The sequence below is a fragment of the Carassius auratus genome, chromosome 28 (assembly GCF_003368295.1).
Source record: "Carassius auratus strain Wakin chromosome 28, ASM336829v1, whole genome shotgun sequence".
Classification (NCBI taxonomy): Eukaryota; Metazoa; Chordata; class Actinopteri; order Cypriniformes; family Cyprinidae; genus Carassius; species Carassius auratus.
In genome coordinates, this window is record NC_039270.1 from 13,027,157 (window position 1) to 13,044,327 (window position 17,171).

The 17,171-nt window shown below is 37.0% G+C and overlaps 2 protein-coding genes across 3 annotated transcripts; both read left to right on the forward strand.

The window, feature by feature from the left end:
* The first annotated feature begins 552 nt into the window (after window positions 1-552).
* On the forward strand, window positions 553-4,240 carry LOC113046838 (CDP-diacylglycerol--inositol 3-phosphatidyltransferase-like). Its single transcript, XM_026207884.1, has 6 exons — window positions 553-746; window positions 1,667-1,801; window positions 1,882-2,035; window positions 2,863-2,944; window positions 3,057-3,138; window positions 3,292-4,240. Exons 1-6 carry the CDS (start codon window positions 704-706, stop codon window positions 3,435-3,437), a joined length of 642 nt encoding a protein of 213 aa, XP_026063669.1. The 5' UTR covers window positions 553-703; the 3' UTR covers window positions 3,438-4,240.
* Window positions 4,241-5,318: 1,078 nt separating this feature from the next.
* LOC113046839 (myc-associated zinc finger protein-like) lies at window positions 5,319-16,783 on the forward strand. 2 transcript variants are annotated; one of them, XM_026207886.1, is made up of 8 exons: window positions 5,319-6,468; window positions 6,612-6,762; window positions 7,891-8,264; window positions 11,158-11,495; window positions 12,247-12,310; window positions 13,307-13,478; window positions 14,437-14,845; window positions 15,839-16,783. In XM_026207886.1, exons 1-7 carry the CDS (start codon window positions 6,433-6,435, stop codon window positions 14,760-14,762), a joined length of 1,461 nt encoding a protein of 486 aa, XP_026063671.1. In that variant the 5' UTR covers window positions 5,319-6,432; the 3' UTR covers window positions 14,763-14,845; window positions 15,839-16,783. The 2 variants fall into 2 exon arrangements, with proteins under 2 accessions (XP_026063671.1, XP_026063670.1); XM_026207885.1 differs by having other exon boundaries at window positions 15,888-16,783.
* Window positions 16,784-17,171: the final 388 nt, after the last annotated feature.

Below are 17,171 nucleotides of genomic sequence, written 5' to 3' on the forward strand. Positions count from 1 at the left end.
AAAGACTGTTTCCATAGAGACCGAGACAATACTAAATGGAAATTACTGGTTGCTTACAAAAAAAAAAAAAAAAGCACATGTTGGTTCTGGTGTAGGGCTGTTTTAGCCCTAGTTACAAAATTATTCCATTTAGTTATAGGACATTTTGCAGCTACATTCTGTACAAACAGTAAGATAACTCTCAGGTTGGAACATCAAATTGTGGCTTAATTATTATTATTTATTTTTTTTTTCATAAAAAAAAAACGATTGTTCCCACAACTTTGAATGGAGGTTTTTGTGATTAACCTGACATAATAAAAGAACTAATAAAAAATGATTACCAGAACGTATGCAGTGCTCTGAAGAGGTAATATTAAGGTTGTTATTAGCTAATATAACTATTGTTAATGTAAATTGCATGCACCGATAGATAGATAGATTATCCCCCACACTTTCACAGTGTTGTCATTGACACACGGCTGATTTGGGTTCAGCGTGTTATGTGATGCGTTCCGTGACAGAGCACAGAGCGCGCCAATTAAAGGGGAGGATTTCTCTGACGGCGTGCGCGCGCGCGCACATGGAACATGACGTCAAGCAGCACGCACAGCCACAGTCCTCGAGCAGCAGCAGACGGAGGGGATAGGAGAGGGAAATAGAAACACAGACACCTAGAAGAGAAAATCCAGGCTGTTCCGTCCAAACAGAAACGCTCGTTAGCATGGCCGAAGAAAACATCTTCCTTTTCGTCCCGAATTTGATCGGTGAGTGTCAACCGAGAGAGTTAACGTGAGCCCTGCGCACGTTTGACCGCCGCTCTCTGACAGATAATGGCTACTTCATTTAAAATCTGTATTTAAAGATCACAAAAGTGTTTTATGTAAGTATTCTAGCGTACAGTTTTCATGATTATTGTATTTGACAGCGTTTTTTTTTTTTTTTTTTTTTTTTTACTTCCGGCGGATGTTGACATGATGCTGTAGCTGTCAGTTGATAATCCAGAGTGAAGTTAATTCAGTCAAAGTCCCTTTAGGACTAATTAAAAATTATATAATTGTCTCTGATTCAGTTCAGCCTCTGATTTATAACCGAGAACATTATAAACAATCAATGTAGTATATAAAGAGGACTAAAGTCGCTATGAAATTAAAATTCACTTTCACACCATTCATTGTCTAAAGTCACATTATTATATAATAACTTTTTGTAAACCGTTTATCTGTGCATATGTTATTGTCAACATTTTTGGACCTAACCTAGTAAAGTTATTAGTAAGATCATAGTAAATCATTTACTCTGCTTAAACTCCCATCAATTCGTGTTTGTTTTCATCTGCCCCAACTTTTAAGTGCAACAAGCACATCTCAAAATCTAATCAAAATATCGAATTAACAATTAGTTCTTGTGTTTTTAATTAATTTCCTTGTTTTATTTAAATCATGGCTACAAATTAAGAACTTGTTTCTATGACTTCTAAATTCATTCCCTCGTTTTAGTAAATCGGGGGCCACATTGTACTAAATAATTCCCTACTTTAAATTAAATCAAAACTTTGTATAACCAATTAGTAGGGTAAAATGAGGGAACAAATTCCTAATCTGTGATAAATCTATTTTTGTCCCCATATGTTCATTCATTCATATGCACTCATAATCCCTTTGAATCTTTTCCACACTTTCATTAGGATATGCCCGTATTGTGCTGGCTCTGGTGTCCTTTTACCTGATGCCCTGTTGCCCGGGCCCAGCAGTGTTTTGTTACCTACTGAGTGCCCTGTTGGATGCCTTTGATGGACACGCAGCCCGCGCTCTTAATCAAGGTAGAGATATTCAGCTTTGTGCTGTGTGTTATTCCTCTTACTGTTCTTTCTCTCTATGCCCATCCCTGCCTCTTTCTTAGGTACAAAGTTTGGTGCCATGCTGGACATGTTGACCGACCGCTGTGCCACCATGTGTTTGCTGGTGAACCTGGCACTGCTGTACCCGTCCTACACTTTCTTGTTTCAGCTCAGCATGTGTCTGGACATAGCCAGTCACTGGCTGCACCTGCACAGGTGTGTCCAAAACATCTTGTATCCAACAGAGAGCAGCAGGAACGAGTCCTTAATCCCGAAAATTAGGCATTTTTGAATTTCTGGTCCCATGGTTAAATGCTTGAAATAAGGACTGCATTAACAAGCATGATCTATATATAGAATGAACGTAATCTTTGGGTCTCTAGAAATCTCTCTTCATGTCTACAGATTATCTCATCCTAAATTGATAAGCATCATCCGTTTAGAGGCAGATCCTGGCAAAGGCTACATAGTCATTTTGCCTAGACTGTGCTACATGAGACACGACCCCCACACATAGCTATCAGATGCACGCTTCACTTGTCTGATCGCTAGTAATTGCAGTCTGCTTTTCATTCCAGTGAAAATGCTCAATTAAAAGCTCCCCCATTTCTAATATACATCTACTGATAAAACAACAATCTATTTATGTATTTAGATCTGGCTTCATCCAATTAACAGTCGATTGAGAACCTGCCTTAGATGTTTTTCCTTTTTTTGAGATTTTTTCACAATAAGGAAGAAATGAATTGTTGCTATTTGCATTTTATCATGACCTCAAAAAAAAAAAAACTTTTTAGCTATGTTTGAACCCACAGTCTCTCAGCTAGATTTTCCTTATGACACTTCATCAAAATCAGTAATGAACACTATTATATGATCCATGTCAGAATATTAATTAATGTTAATAAACAAATCTGAATTGTCAGAAAAACTTTGTCTTCTCCGTGGAGCCCATGGAATACTTTCATGGATCTCCACAGGCCTCTAGAATCATTTTATGTTCTGTTTAAGTCATTGTTAATAATATGAGTTGTTTCTTTCAGCTCCATGATGAAGGGAGCCACCAGTCACAAGACCATTGACCTCTCTGGCAACCCCATCTTACGGCTGTACTACACGTCCAGGGTAACACATTCATTCACACAGTCAGAAGCTTATTTAGATGTTCTTGAAGCATGCATATCTAGTACAGACGTTTACACGTACAGGCTGTTCTGACATCAGTGTTTTTCCACAGCCGGTGTTGTTTTTCATGTGCATGGGGAACGAGCTGTTCTTCTGTCTGCTGTATGTAATGCACTACATTGAGGAACCCCAGGGTGAGTATCAGCATATAACCATGGCAACTAATAAGTGTTGCTGCACTTTTTTTTTCATTCAAGTAGTACTTAATCCATAAGGATGTACTGTAGCAATGCTATAATATAAATTATATTACATTTAAACATCAGTTGGATTTTTTTTCTCCGCAGTGTGGCTGCAGTGGCTGCTGGGAGTTTGTGGTGTGGTCTGTGTGCTGAAGTCTGGCATTAGTCTCCTCCACCTCATCACCGCCTCCCGTAACATGGCAGCTATCGATGTGGCTGACCGTGAGAGAGAGCAGAGGAAAGCACAGTGAGACCTGAGAGTGTGCAGAAACCAAGAAAACTGAGACAAAGGCCGTGAAATAAGAACGCTGGCCAGTATAGATGAGGATGAGATCATGGAAATCTGTTATGGGACCTTGCAAAGCCTCACTGGGCATTTATATTTATTTGAATATAGATCATCCATTCTATAATGCCAGGGCAAATTCCTTAGGAGTTTGATCCATATTCCTGTAGATCTGCTTTTTATTTCTGTTGATGGAACTTAGTTGCACTATGAGTGTGCCATGTTTATGTCATCTTTGGGGTGTCATCATTTTTAATTGTTGACGGTTAATCTATTTGTTAATGGAATCATCATCTATCATTTTAATGAGATTTAGAATACCACTGCTATTTAAAACTAACATTTCTACACACACAGAGAGAGAGAGAGAGAGAGACTGACACATTCCATGCTTCAACTGAAAGCCACTCAAGTATTACTGTACTTGCCCATTGTTTTTTCATTACTTGTGATACTGAATTATGTTTGAACACTTTGTACGAGCCTGTTTACTACTGTTTTGTTGCAGGTATATCAAAGAACTTTGAATATTAATTTGAAGAGTGCGAAGCCATTATTATATTAAACAAGTGGATCTGGCATCATTTTCGTCCATTGCCTTCTGAATGTATTATTTGTGGTAGGGGGGTAGAAATACTGTTTGCTGTCTAAAGTTTTACAGCTGTGTTGATAGATAATCGGAAATATATGAGAGTTATATGATTGTGAAGAAAAGTGCTTTGTACTGTAACCTGATGATTTGACAATAAAGATAACCTGATACCAAGATACAGCTATTACTGATATTACTTCAAGAACGGTTAATGAATTTAAAAAACACTACACAGAATCTTGGAGATTACATTTTGCAACTAGACGGATGTATTGTTACTTCCTCTATAGTCAAAAATCTGGGTGTTATATTAGACAGCAACCTGTCTTTTGAAAATAATTTCCCATGTTACAAAAACTGCATTCTTCCATCTTAGAAACAAGCTACAGGTAGTCCAAAATGCAGTGGCTAGAGTCCTTACCAGGTCAAGAAAATATGATCATATAACCCCAATCTTGCGGTCTCTGCACTGGCTACCTATTAAGTTCCTTATCCGTCACAAATTATCATTACTTCCCTATAAGGCCCTAAATGGTTTAGCACCTGTGTAACTAACTAGGCTTATAACACATTAAAATCCATCACGCTCCCTAAGGTCACAAAACGCTGGACTTTTGGTCGTTCCTAGGATAGCAAAGTCCAAAAAAGGAGGTTGAGCTTTTTCACATTTGGCTCCCAAACTCTGGAAAAGCCTTCCTGATAATGTTCAGGGTTCAGACACACTCTCTCTGGTTAAATCTAGATTAAAAACGAATCTCTTTTGCCAAGCATTTGAATAATGTGTCTCTTAAATTGTGAGTGACTGCAGTTGTATCTAATCAAATGTCCATTATTATTCTTCAGCTTGGGTTAAACTAATTAATTTTACTTTGTTGGATCAGCAGCTATGCTAATGATGTCTCTATTTGTTTCTATGTTTTGCCACTAGGATTTACACAAACTCCAGTCTGGATCCAGAACACCTGAGAAGAGATGATGCTGACCCCTCAGAGGACCCCAGATGATGCTAACCCTGAATCAACAAACAGAACTAACAAATATTGCTACTAGTGTGCCCGCATCATATAATAATTGCTGTTAATAATGTTCATCGTCTGGCTGACTACGTCTTGAATTAATTTTTCTAAAAAATCCTGTCATATGCACACAAACTGACAGTCACCACAACGTTCTCTGAAGCAACACGCGCAGCCTGAAACAAACGTTCTATTTCCTTTCAAAATACACGAGTGTTCTGTTCTCAGAATGTTTTGTGAGACTCAAAAAGCAACGCACTGGGGGCCCAAGCTGTTAGTTGTGCGTCAATCTGACTGATATATGTGTTGAAAACTATTGGGCGCGTACAATTATTATCGGCAGTGATCTGGAGCCGCTTATTATTTACCGCGGCTGCGTCTGCGTGCGTCTTTACCTTTAAGGACCTGCGACATTTTTTCCCCATATGAACATCCAGCTGTCTACCGCCGAGAATCTCTGTGTTGTAGGGCTAGTTTTTGGAAAAGAACGCGCGGATGGTTTCTTTTAACTGATCTCGATGTTTAAGCTGTAATTTGCGTCGGCCGAACTCGAGCGCCGGAGGGGCGCGAGAGGACACCGCGCTCGAGAACATCGCGTGGAGGAGGGGACGAAGACACAGAGGGGGTGTTCACTCAAAATACTATCCCTTTAAAACAAGGGGGACACGGCGGTGGGGGAGAGACAGCGGGGCAGAGAAGACGGGATAAAAAAGAAAAGGAAGAAAGAGCGAGGGTGGGAGGGTGAGAGTATTGCAGGAAAAAAAGGAAAAAAATGTCATCCTCTCGATTGAAATGCCGAGGCGGAGCCATGGACGACGACCGGTGAGGCGCTCGCCAGACGCGAATGAGATTTAACGCAACGCCGAGGCTCGCGTAGATGCCGCTCCGGGCCTGGAGGAGGAACCTTATAATAAAACTGATGGCATTATTTTAAACCACGCCATGCGAGCAAATGAAACATTACACTGCCTTTTGAATTCTATTACTTTTGCATGAATTATTACACAGCGGTCTGATTAATAAGAAAACATTGCAAGCAGACATTCTTTTTAGATTATATTTTTAAGCATGGTCGCTCACTGTGTTATGTGACAATGCGGCGTTAATAACACACCGTGACTGACAGCTGACATTTCTTATTTTGTACTATTTACGGTAAAATATATATTTATCTTCGTCCGTGTAATATGCATTCTTTCACGTTTTAAATTTCACTGTCATTTTATATTTGGTAGCTTTACATTTTATTATGTAGATTTGATGAGGTAGTGGAAGGAGACGTTGTCCATTAGGAGAAACAAAAAAAAATTGACTCGTTTGTTTAAAGCGACGCCAGTACTGTTCTATACGTCATGATGGATGCAGCTTGGAGCAATTTCCTCTTTCAGGTAAGAATATGCTTATGCTTTTTAGTCATTTAACGTTGGTTTAAATGATAGCTAGCATTTGTCCGTAATGGCTCCGGTGTACTTTCATTCACAAGGCAAAAAAGAATGTTTAAAATCTGTGAATTTGCCCCTTCTCACGACAGACTCCGCCTTCACAGTCCCAAACTGACGGGAGCCTCCAATCAGATCTTCTCCCAGAGCTCACGGATGCCGCTCAGGACCCGCCCCCTGAGCACATGGCCCCGCCCCCATCCACGGTGGACACCGCGGCGCTGAGCGAGGAGCCCGTCCCGGGTGAGGGAGGGGCAAATCAGGAGGGTGGGGGAGTTCACTGGGGTACTGGAGAGAGAACTGAGGTTCAGAGGTTTGCATTTGTGGCTAGAGAGGGATGTAAATGAGTGGAGATGTTAATTAGCCACTTATTTGCATAAAGTTGGAATATCATTTAGGATGCCTGCATGTATTCTCTCTTTGATAGTTGCCCTCAAAGTGTATTGGAGAAATCAGATTTGCAAATTCAACACATGAACGGGATCGCAATGTTTGAACATGGCTGTGAGTGGGGTTTCAGAAGTCAATTTGTAATTAATTTTCTCTATCAACGAATGTGTTTTAGTGATCCTGCTTAATTGTCAGAAAACTACATTACTTACTGAAGAGGGATTCTCAATAAATCAATAAATAAAGCAATAAACTAAATGATAAGTAATAGATGAAAGTAATAAAATAATAATAATAATAATAAAAACAGTGCTGCTTTGGCAACTGAAATAAGTTTAAGTTAAAATAATAAAAATACAAAATTATTAAATGTGTGTGTGTGTGTGTGTGTCTATATATATATATATATATATATATATATATATATATATATATATGTATGTTCCTATCAATTCATAATGATGTGTAGTTCATTGAGTAGCTCATCCCAGACATACACAGTCTAATATCATTGTCTTTTTTCCAACTTTTCAAAGCCATCATGTTTTCAAAGGTTTTAATGATATGATTCACGTTGGAGCTGCTCAATAATCGTTTTCAGATCCCTAGGGTAAAAACATTTCCGGGACCAATGCAAATTGAGCCATTTTTTATCCACTTCATGTAGTCCTGACGAAGTACCGCAGTAAATCATGCTTAGTTCTCTAATGGTAAGAGAATGATAAACACACAGATAAAGCATCGGTTTTCATAACTAATGTGCATTTTTGTCACATTATTGTGATGCATTAGTAATAAAAAGTTTCTTGTTTTTGTCCTGAAGTAGAATAAGGGAGAAAAAAGCATGAAATTTCACATCTCACTGTAATTACTGCTACCAAGCTTTTTGAGTAGAAACTGTTTTAATAAAGCATAGCGTGTTTCTTGAGTGTGGACTACAGCTGCGTATGAATACCATCTCTCTCTGTTTCTCTTCCCCAGTGAAGCCAGTCACTCGGCCGGCCCGACCTGCACACATCTGCTCCATATGTAACAAGCAGTTTAAGAACAGCTACAACCTGCGGCGTCACCAGTCTGTCCACACTGGAGTGAAGATGAAGGACCGGGCCGCTAGAGAGAAAATAGATGGAAGCAAGGCCGGAGCACGAGTGGAGAGGCAGACCATCCCTCTCTCTCTCCTCCAGCTGTCTATACCTGCCTCCATACCCACGGCGGTCGACCCCATGTCACAGCCTGCCCCAATCAGCAACCAGCAGCTAGAGACGGTGGCTCTCTCTCTCGCCCCGGCAACGGTCGCCATGACAGTGAACCAGCCCCTCCCTACTGCAGTGGTGGTTACTGGGACAATGGTTCAGGTCGGCTTGGTTTGTGTCTTCGGTTAATGCTTTGCATACCTTTGCTTCACTTCACTTGTTCTTGCTGTGACTTGTCTACCCATGATCATATCTCATATTTACTCACTTTAAGGCACTTTTCATAAATAGGGTTCAAAATAGGGCTTTAAATAAAAAATAATAAAATGTATAGGCTATATATATATATATATACACACACACATACACACACACACACTTACTACTGTTCAAATGTTTGGGTTCAGAAAGAGTTTTAATGTTTTTTAAAGAAGTCTCTTATGGTAATCAAAGTTGCACTTTTTGATAATAAAGGTAATGTGAAATACTATTGCAATTTTCTTAATATACTGTCAAATATAATTTATTCCTGAGATTAGTGATGGGATTTATGGCTCTTTGAGGGGATCCGGATCTTCGCGATCCGTTCCTTTCAAAGAGCCGTTCAAAAGAATGGCTCTTTTGGCTCTTTTTAAATATTTAGTCAGTTTTAAGAAGCCAGCTTGGGAGCATCTCAGTTTATCCTGGAAATAATCACTGGGAGGTATTATGAGGTGAGATTTGTAGTCAAATAATTAAAGCTCAGATATCACACACCAATATCTGAGTTTGAATTATTCTGAAATATTGATTATTACCTCATTTCTCATGTGTCGACTATATTCCATAGGGTTGCACAAATCCCTCTGCTTAGACAGTGACATCATTATTTTGATTTACCTTTAGTACAAAGTGTGTGTGTGTGTGTGTAAAACTACGTTGACTTATGTTATTCATACAATACCTACTCACAAATAAACATAAAAAACAAAGCCGGCTGCAATGAATTTCTGTGCAAAACCGCTTTTACTACAAACACTTCCACACAAGAACATTGTTATCACACAAGAACATTTTGATAGAAAACTAATTTTTTTTTTAAGTAGATAAAATTAGAATAAATAAAATGGAAATGTCTACATACTACATACTATTACTACTGTAAACTTTGCAAATAGGACATCAGCCCCTTCAAGTCAATGAACAATAACAAAGTGGGCTGCAATGAATGTCTGTGGAAAACAGCTTTTAGTGAAACATTTCTATACAAGTACAGTATCACAAAAGAACATTTTTAATGATTTTAAAATAAGTTTTAAATGAACACAAAATGCAATGTAAATGCATGCACAACTAATAACTAATATCATCACGCTATAAAGGGTTGGCCTGCGCTGGGTGCGCCCCTCCCCCTATAACTGTTCTGTCTCCTGGCGGAGCTCATTTGTATGAACACGCATAGGAAAAAAGAACGATAGAAAGAACGGCTCCTCTCCAGTCGCGACTCGGCTCCCATCGTTCATGTTTATGAGCCGTTCAAAAGAATCGGTTCGTTCGCGAACGTCACAACTCTACCTGAGATGACAAAGCTGAATTTTCAGCATCATTACTCCAGTCTTCAGTGTCACATGATCCTTCAGAAATTATTCTGATTTATTAACAACAGGCGGATTTATTATCAGTGTTGGTTTTTGCTGCTTAATATTTTTTTTAAAACCTGTGATACCTTTTTAAAGAATTTATTTTTGGATGAATAAAAAGTTAAATAGAAAAACTGTTTTCAGTACTGATAATAAATCATCATATTAGAATGATTTCTGAAGGATCATGTGACACTGAAGACTGGAGTAATGATGCTGAACATTCAGCTTTATATCACAGAAATGAGTTATGTTTTAAAGTATATTAAAATAATAAACCAAAAATAATAAACCATTATTTTAAACTCCAATTATATTTTATAATATTACAGATTTTTCAGCATTTTTTGATGAAAGAAATGCATCTTTAATGAGCATAAGAGACTTCTTTAAAAAACCCTTAAAAATCTTTCTGATCCCAAACGTTTGAACGGTAGTGTATAAACACACACATAAATGTTCAGTTGAAATCAGGGGCTTAACTATCGGTATCAGAAAAGGTTGATCGATTTTTTTTTTTTTTTTTTTTTTTTAATAAATCTAATTACAGTTTAAACCTCAATTTTTTATCAATTTTTTATTTTTTAGTAATACGCATTTAATAAATGATTTAAATGTAATATTTAAAATTTATTGAAAATATTTGTGTATGTGTGTATATATATCAATCCTAGGAATACATATATAGATCATTTTAATTTTTATATTAATCATAAAATAACAATAATAATAAAAACACTGCAGATTTAAATAAAGCTGGCTTGGAACAAATACTTTGTGACTACGGATATTTACTAAATTTGTTTATTGCATTATAATTTCATTATCTAAAGTCTGCAATACACAACATGACTTTTGCCCAGATATAAAACATGCCTGATATTTTGAGCTGTTTGTAAAACACAGTGATTACATTTGTGATGCAATCTCCTAGCAGCGTGGTGCATGTTTCTCTGTGAGTCTGTTGTGTTTGTAAAGATTTGAATGTCTTACAGGGAGATCCTCAGCCATTGCCTGTTTTAAAATGTATTCAAGCCTTTAAGGTCAAACAGCTCAAACAAATCTCCTAGTTCTCACAACACAAAAACATGATACGTGTGATTTAAAAACCGTATTGGGACACTAGATTATAAACTATTTATGGAAAGTGTCATTTACCATATTTTCATGATTGTTTCTCCATATGCCTGCTCTCCCACAATCAACTAAAGTAGCTGCAGTCAGTTTCAAACTGTCCAATTCCCAAGACTCTGCCAAAATCAGGCTAACAACAGCTGTGTAACCTGGTTTCATACCAGCTCTCGCCTCATTTGTCGAACAAGTACAGTCAGTTGGTTAGTAGGTCAGCAAACAATGAACATGGTTTACCCACAGAAAGATTTGCTCTGTTTGTGGCACTAACGTTGAAAAAAAATCTGTCTGACATTGTTTTTCAGGCTGCACCAAATACCAACATCAACGATGCCCTAAATAATCCCACCCCCATCCAAATATCTATCCCAATAACAAACCCGTTACCCATCAGTCCAGCTCCCAACCCCAGCCCTAATCCGGTCAGGAAGAACCATGCGTGTGAGGCCTGCGGGAAGGCGTTCAGGGACGTGTACCATCTTAACCGGCATCGCTTGTCCCATTCGGACGAGAAGCCGTACTCCTGTCCGATCTGCCAGCAGCGGTTCAAGAGAAAGGATCGGATGAGTTATCATGTTCGGTCACACCAGGGAGGAGTGGAGAAACCGTATGTGTGTCCACACTGTGCCAAGGGCTTCTCGCGGTAAGAGATAAACCTCTGTACACACCAAAAAAACCAACAACATTGCATGCATTTTACATGATTTCTTTCTATAAACAGATGCATGCTTGTTATAAACAAGACCAAGCTGTTTATCATGCCGATTCACAGCAGGCTTCAACCGTGAGCATTATCCTGTAGATCTGACAGTGCTGGAGGACTGAATGTTGGCATTTCACTAAAAGCTATGGAGAGATGCCCTAATTACTAATTTGAGACTAAAAATGGGTTAGATGAGGAACGAGTGACCTTCTGTCTGTATTTATCTATGTAATATATATTTAGACACGTCTACATCCATATGCAGTCCAGTCATGCAGCGTAGTAAAACTGATTTTTTTGGGGGGCTAATGAGGCCCTGAGGTAATAAGAAATTATTTAGCAGCAACATTTTTAATGAAGAAGTAATGCATATTTTATACACTTTATATAAACTACTTTTTTTTTTTTTTTTTTACAATTAAATGAATACCTTTATTTTTCAGGAATGCATTAAGTTGATCGAAAGTGACAGTAAAGATATTTATAATGGTATAATATATGCATAGTTTGTGTTAAAGCATCTTTTAAATGTAAAGAAGCAAATAATTATCGAAAAGCAACTGTACAAACTGCGTGCAGTTGTAAAGGAGCCTTGAGGCTACAGACAGAGGCAGATCTAGTTCACCTGGAGATGAGTCCATGCTAATTCTTGTGTTTTTGTACGTATTGTGTTTGTGTCTGTCTTCTCCAGGCCCGACCATCTTAACAGTCATGTGCGACAGGTGCACTCCACAGAGAGACCCTTCAAATGTCCGGTAATCATACTCCTCTAGTTTCTAGAAGATGCATGCTCTGTGTGATTCGATGTGCCGTTGATTACCAATGGAAATAATTTGACCTCGTCCCTTAGAGTGTAAAAACCAAGACAACGCATTCATTACAAGTTTTGCTGAAGAAATGCATGCATGTTAATGCATTTTCCAACTTATTTATTAGCAATATGAGCTATATATGTGGTATACTTTAGCAAATTACATGATAAAAAAATGCAGCCTTTATTTGAAAAAAGACCAAACATTTTTAATATTAATGCTTTTACTCTAGTATACATACTACTGCTCTAACAATTGAGGTAAGATGTATTTTTTTCATAAATAATTTTTTAATAAAGATTTCTTTTTTTACTTTTCTTTAGCATGGATACATTAACTTTTATATTCATCATAGAATAATAATAAATCTTCCTTGAGCATCAAATCATCATATTAGAATGATTTTGAAGGATCATGTGATACTGAAGACTGGAGTAAAGATGCTGTGAATTCAGCTTTGTATCACTAGAATAAATTCACATTTTAATATATAAAACTGTTATTGTAAATAGTTATAATATTCTACAGTCTTACTATTTTTAGTGTATTTTTTTATTGAATAAATGCAGCCTTTATAAGTACAAGAAACTTCTTTCAAAAAGAGTAAAAAAATCTTACCGACCCCAAAGTTTTGAACAGTAGTCTTTATGTACCCATGTATGAATAATATTATTTTCTATGATAATCAACTGCATAATACTAGATATACAGTAGTCCTGAATATTCTAGTAAATCATTCTGCGCTGTGTGTTTTGGCTCTTTATTGTTAAACTGAATTACGTGTTCTTGTATGTGTGTTTGTGGTCATACGTGTGCTGCTGTATGTGTGTGTGGGCTGCAGCCATATGTGTCTGGCAGTGTGTGAGACGAGGATGAGTCATGATGTGTGTGATGAAGGCAGATCAGAATAGACATGAGCCGTGTTGTTTGTTTGTGCAGACATGCGAATCCGCATTCGCTACGAAAGACCGGTTACGAGCTCATATGATCAGACACGAGGACAAGGTTCCCTGCCACATCTGTGGCAAACTTCTCTCCCCTGCTTACATCACGGATCACATGAGAGTGCATAACCAATCACAGCATCACGTCTGTCACCTCTGCAACCGCAGTGAGTATCATTGAATTATTTCACACGATTATACTTCTGATCATTTATTACCCTGTTTTTAATCTATTTACCAAGTCATCAGTTTAGTCAAAATGGTAATAGTGTGAAATATCATAACCGTTTAAAATAACTAAATAAGTAAATATACTTTCAAATGTAATTTATCCTTTGATGTCAAAGCTGAATTTTCAGCATCATTACTTCAGTCTTCAGTGGCATGTGATCCTTTAGAAATCATTCTAATGCACTGATTTGCTGCTCAAGAAATGTATTATTGAAAGCAATATTGCAAACTGTTGTGCTTTTTTTTATCATGTGTGTTTCTTTTATATTTTTGTGGAAACTAATACATTTTGATCAATTTATTGTTTCCTAGTGAAAGAAAGAAAGAGAGAGAGAAAGAAATATCTTACTAACCACACATTTTGAACAGCAGTTTTAAACAGATATCAGAAGTAAGATAAAAATTCAACAACTGCTCATTTTTAAATGAATGACTAAATAAATGGCATGCAGCCAATGACATCTCAAAAACATGTCGACTATTTATCGTCTGACCTCATCAGATTTATTTCAGACTATAACTTGAATTATTAATCTTTTACTATGTCTCTATTTACTGAATAATGGTGAAGGAAATCATTTCTGTGAATCCTTTTGCATAATTCCATTTACAAACAAATGATTCTAATGAGCTGATTCTTTTTAGTGAATCGAAAACAAAACATACTCTGCAGCCACTCTAGTCCCAAATACCTTTTAAAAAATAATATAAAAGATTAACAAATGCTCATTTGCATATCATGGGATTTTAAACAAATAACAGTTGATCTGCATATTTTAGAACCTGTTGTTAAGTTTTAAATTTAGGATTTGAATAACGTATCATGTTCCTTGAATTATTTACAGCACTAAGAAAGTGACAAGAAAACAATAAAAATCCTTCTTTTTTGTCTAGGTTTCACCACTCTGACGTACCTGCGTGTCCACGCTCAGAAGCATCATGGGCAGGAGTGGAAGGACAGTGGGATCGGCCGTGGCTCAGGCCCAGGCGGGGTGCTGTTATGCCAGCTGTGTGGGGTACACTGCAAGACACCCACACAGCTGCAGGGTCACATGGCCACGCACGCAAACCAGACGGACCCCAATGTTTCTTGCCCCATCAGCAGCAGCAGCAGCTCTGTGGCGACTGTGGGGATAGCCACTGCTGCTTCCAGCACTCCGGTCACAGTCGGGCTGCTGGTGACTGACTGCTCCAGCATTGCTCCTCAGAGCCACAGCTAGCCAACAGCACACCACGAGGGGAGGGGGGGGGGTAATGGGTGGGAGGGGAGAGAAATCTAAGAGGATGGGCCAAACTTGGACAGGTGAGCAAAGAAGCAGACAGACATTCACAACATGTTTACCACGATTTTGCTGCCACTGAATTGAATGTCACAGAGACTTTAATTTGAACTTAATTAAATTAATCAATTATCAAAAATCAATCAGTGTATTGTCATTCAGAAATGTTATATCAGAAATCCCCATGTGGCATTTTACATACACTACCATTCAAAACATTGAAGTTTGTAAGATTTATGACGAAAGATTTATGATGAAAGAACTGTCTTATGTTCACCAAGGATGCATTTATTTGATTAAAATATTGTAATTGTGAAACATTAATACAATTAACAATTTTATATTTTATTTTTATATGCTTTAGAATTGGATTTATTTTTGTCATGGTTATTATTATGATCAATGTTAGAAACAGTTCTTCTTAATATTTTTGTGAAATCCGTAATGCATTATTTTTTCAGGATCCTTCGGCGATTAGAAGGTTCTAAGGAACAGCACTTATTTGCATTAGATATAATTTGTAACATTATAAATGCCTTTACTCTCAAATTTGATTAACTTAATGCATCCTTGCTGAATAAATGTATTCATTTCTTTCAAAAAACAAAACAAAAAAAACATACAGATCCTAAACTTTTAAATGGTACAGTACCTTAAAATGTTTTAAGAAAAAAATATATTGAATTATGTTGTATAGCTAAACATTACTGCTCGATCAGTTTTATCTTACTTATTTAAAATATTGTTTTCCTTATCTTTCATCTAGGATCTGTAAAAAAACATGGTCTTGATTTCTTATTTCATAATAGTATTTTACTTTTTGCGTTCATTATTATAAAACTACTTGATAACAAATTTAAATATACAGTATTTATATATTATTGTGTATGTATATTGTATATATATGTGTGTGTGTGTGCTTATTTTTCACAGCTATATTGGTGATTTTATTAATATTACTCGGTCCTATTGTTAAGTAATAATATGTTTTTATAATGGCATTGTCCATCTTGTAGATGCAGTTTGTCACCAGTCAATCAAACCAAACAATGTTTCTCACTCCAGGGTGCCATGGAAATGCCAACACAATGTTAACCCACCAGTTACCCACCTCTCTCATCCACCTCAAATCTAACTGGGACTGAGCAAGAACTGAATGACTCTCCTTAAAATACATGTGTCTTTTGAATGAACTGAAGAAACATCACCCTGCTTCACACTCACTTTTATTGTGCAGGCAGAGCAGCAAGTCTCCCTGGAATCACTTTTCCCCGTACGCTTTGATCTGCTCTGATGGATACAGACTGAAAGTGTTTAGAAGAAGAGCTTAGGAAGGTCCGATGGATGACTGGTTCGGGTGTCAGTACATTTCCTTGGTTTTAAATGTAGGCTGTTATTAAGTGCTGTCCCACTTAATTATTTAAAAAAATCCAGTGTTGAGGAATGTAGAACACTAAGAGGAATTGACATATTATGCCTCCCAACCTTTCCTTATATAATAATGGCTCGGAGCAACATGAACTTCAAATCCAGACGAGATACGTTTTATAAATAAATTTACTCTGTTGTAAGAGATCAATCCATCATAAATGATCTTGACAGAAATGACACCTCCGCAGACGTATGAGGGGATGAAATGTAGGATTAGAAAACAAAGTTTTAAAGATGGTCACAAGGACAAAATATTTATATTTGAAATGTACGTAATATGTGAGTAGTAAAAAAAGCATCTATCGTTCAATGCCTCCTTTGATATTTTTCTCATTGATCTTGATCTTTTTATTTCATTTAAGAAGTTAAACGGATGTAATAATGTTGATTATGTTGCATAAGATCTGTAACCTATGTTTCCAGTTCTGTTTGTGTTGATGCTTGTTTAAAGCCAATATGTGTCGCTGTGCTCTTAACCTAAATAATCTCTGTATAATGAACATGCACCTAATTATACTGCATTTAACTTACTGCTGTCTCACTTGCTTTATTGGGATATCATGTGTATGTGAAGTTACCTGGTGCTTTTCTGCAGCTGATATTACACACCGCTGCTACAGTGCTAGAAAATGAAAAGTGATTCTTCTAAAAGAAAGGGTATGACACTTTTCTGCGAATATATGGTGTAATATTACATTTTTCACAAATCCTACTTTTTTATTTAAAATAAATATTTAAAAATGTTTGTTGAACTTTTTTTATTCTGAATGTATTAAACTATTAAATGTTACATACACAACTAAAAATAAAATAATAATAATGTCATTAACATAGCATGAAATAGCTATAGTTTTAAATGAAATGCCAGTCCCACCTCAGAGGTCTCGACCTTTTAGACTAATAATATCATAGGTCATA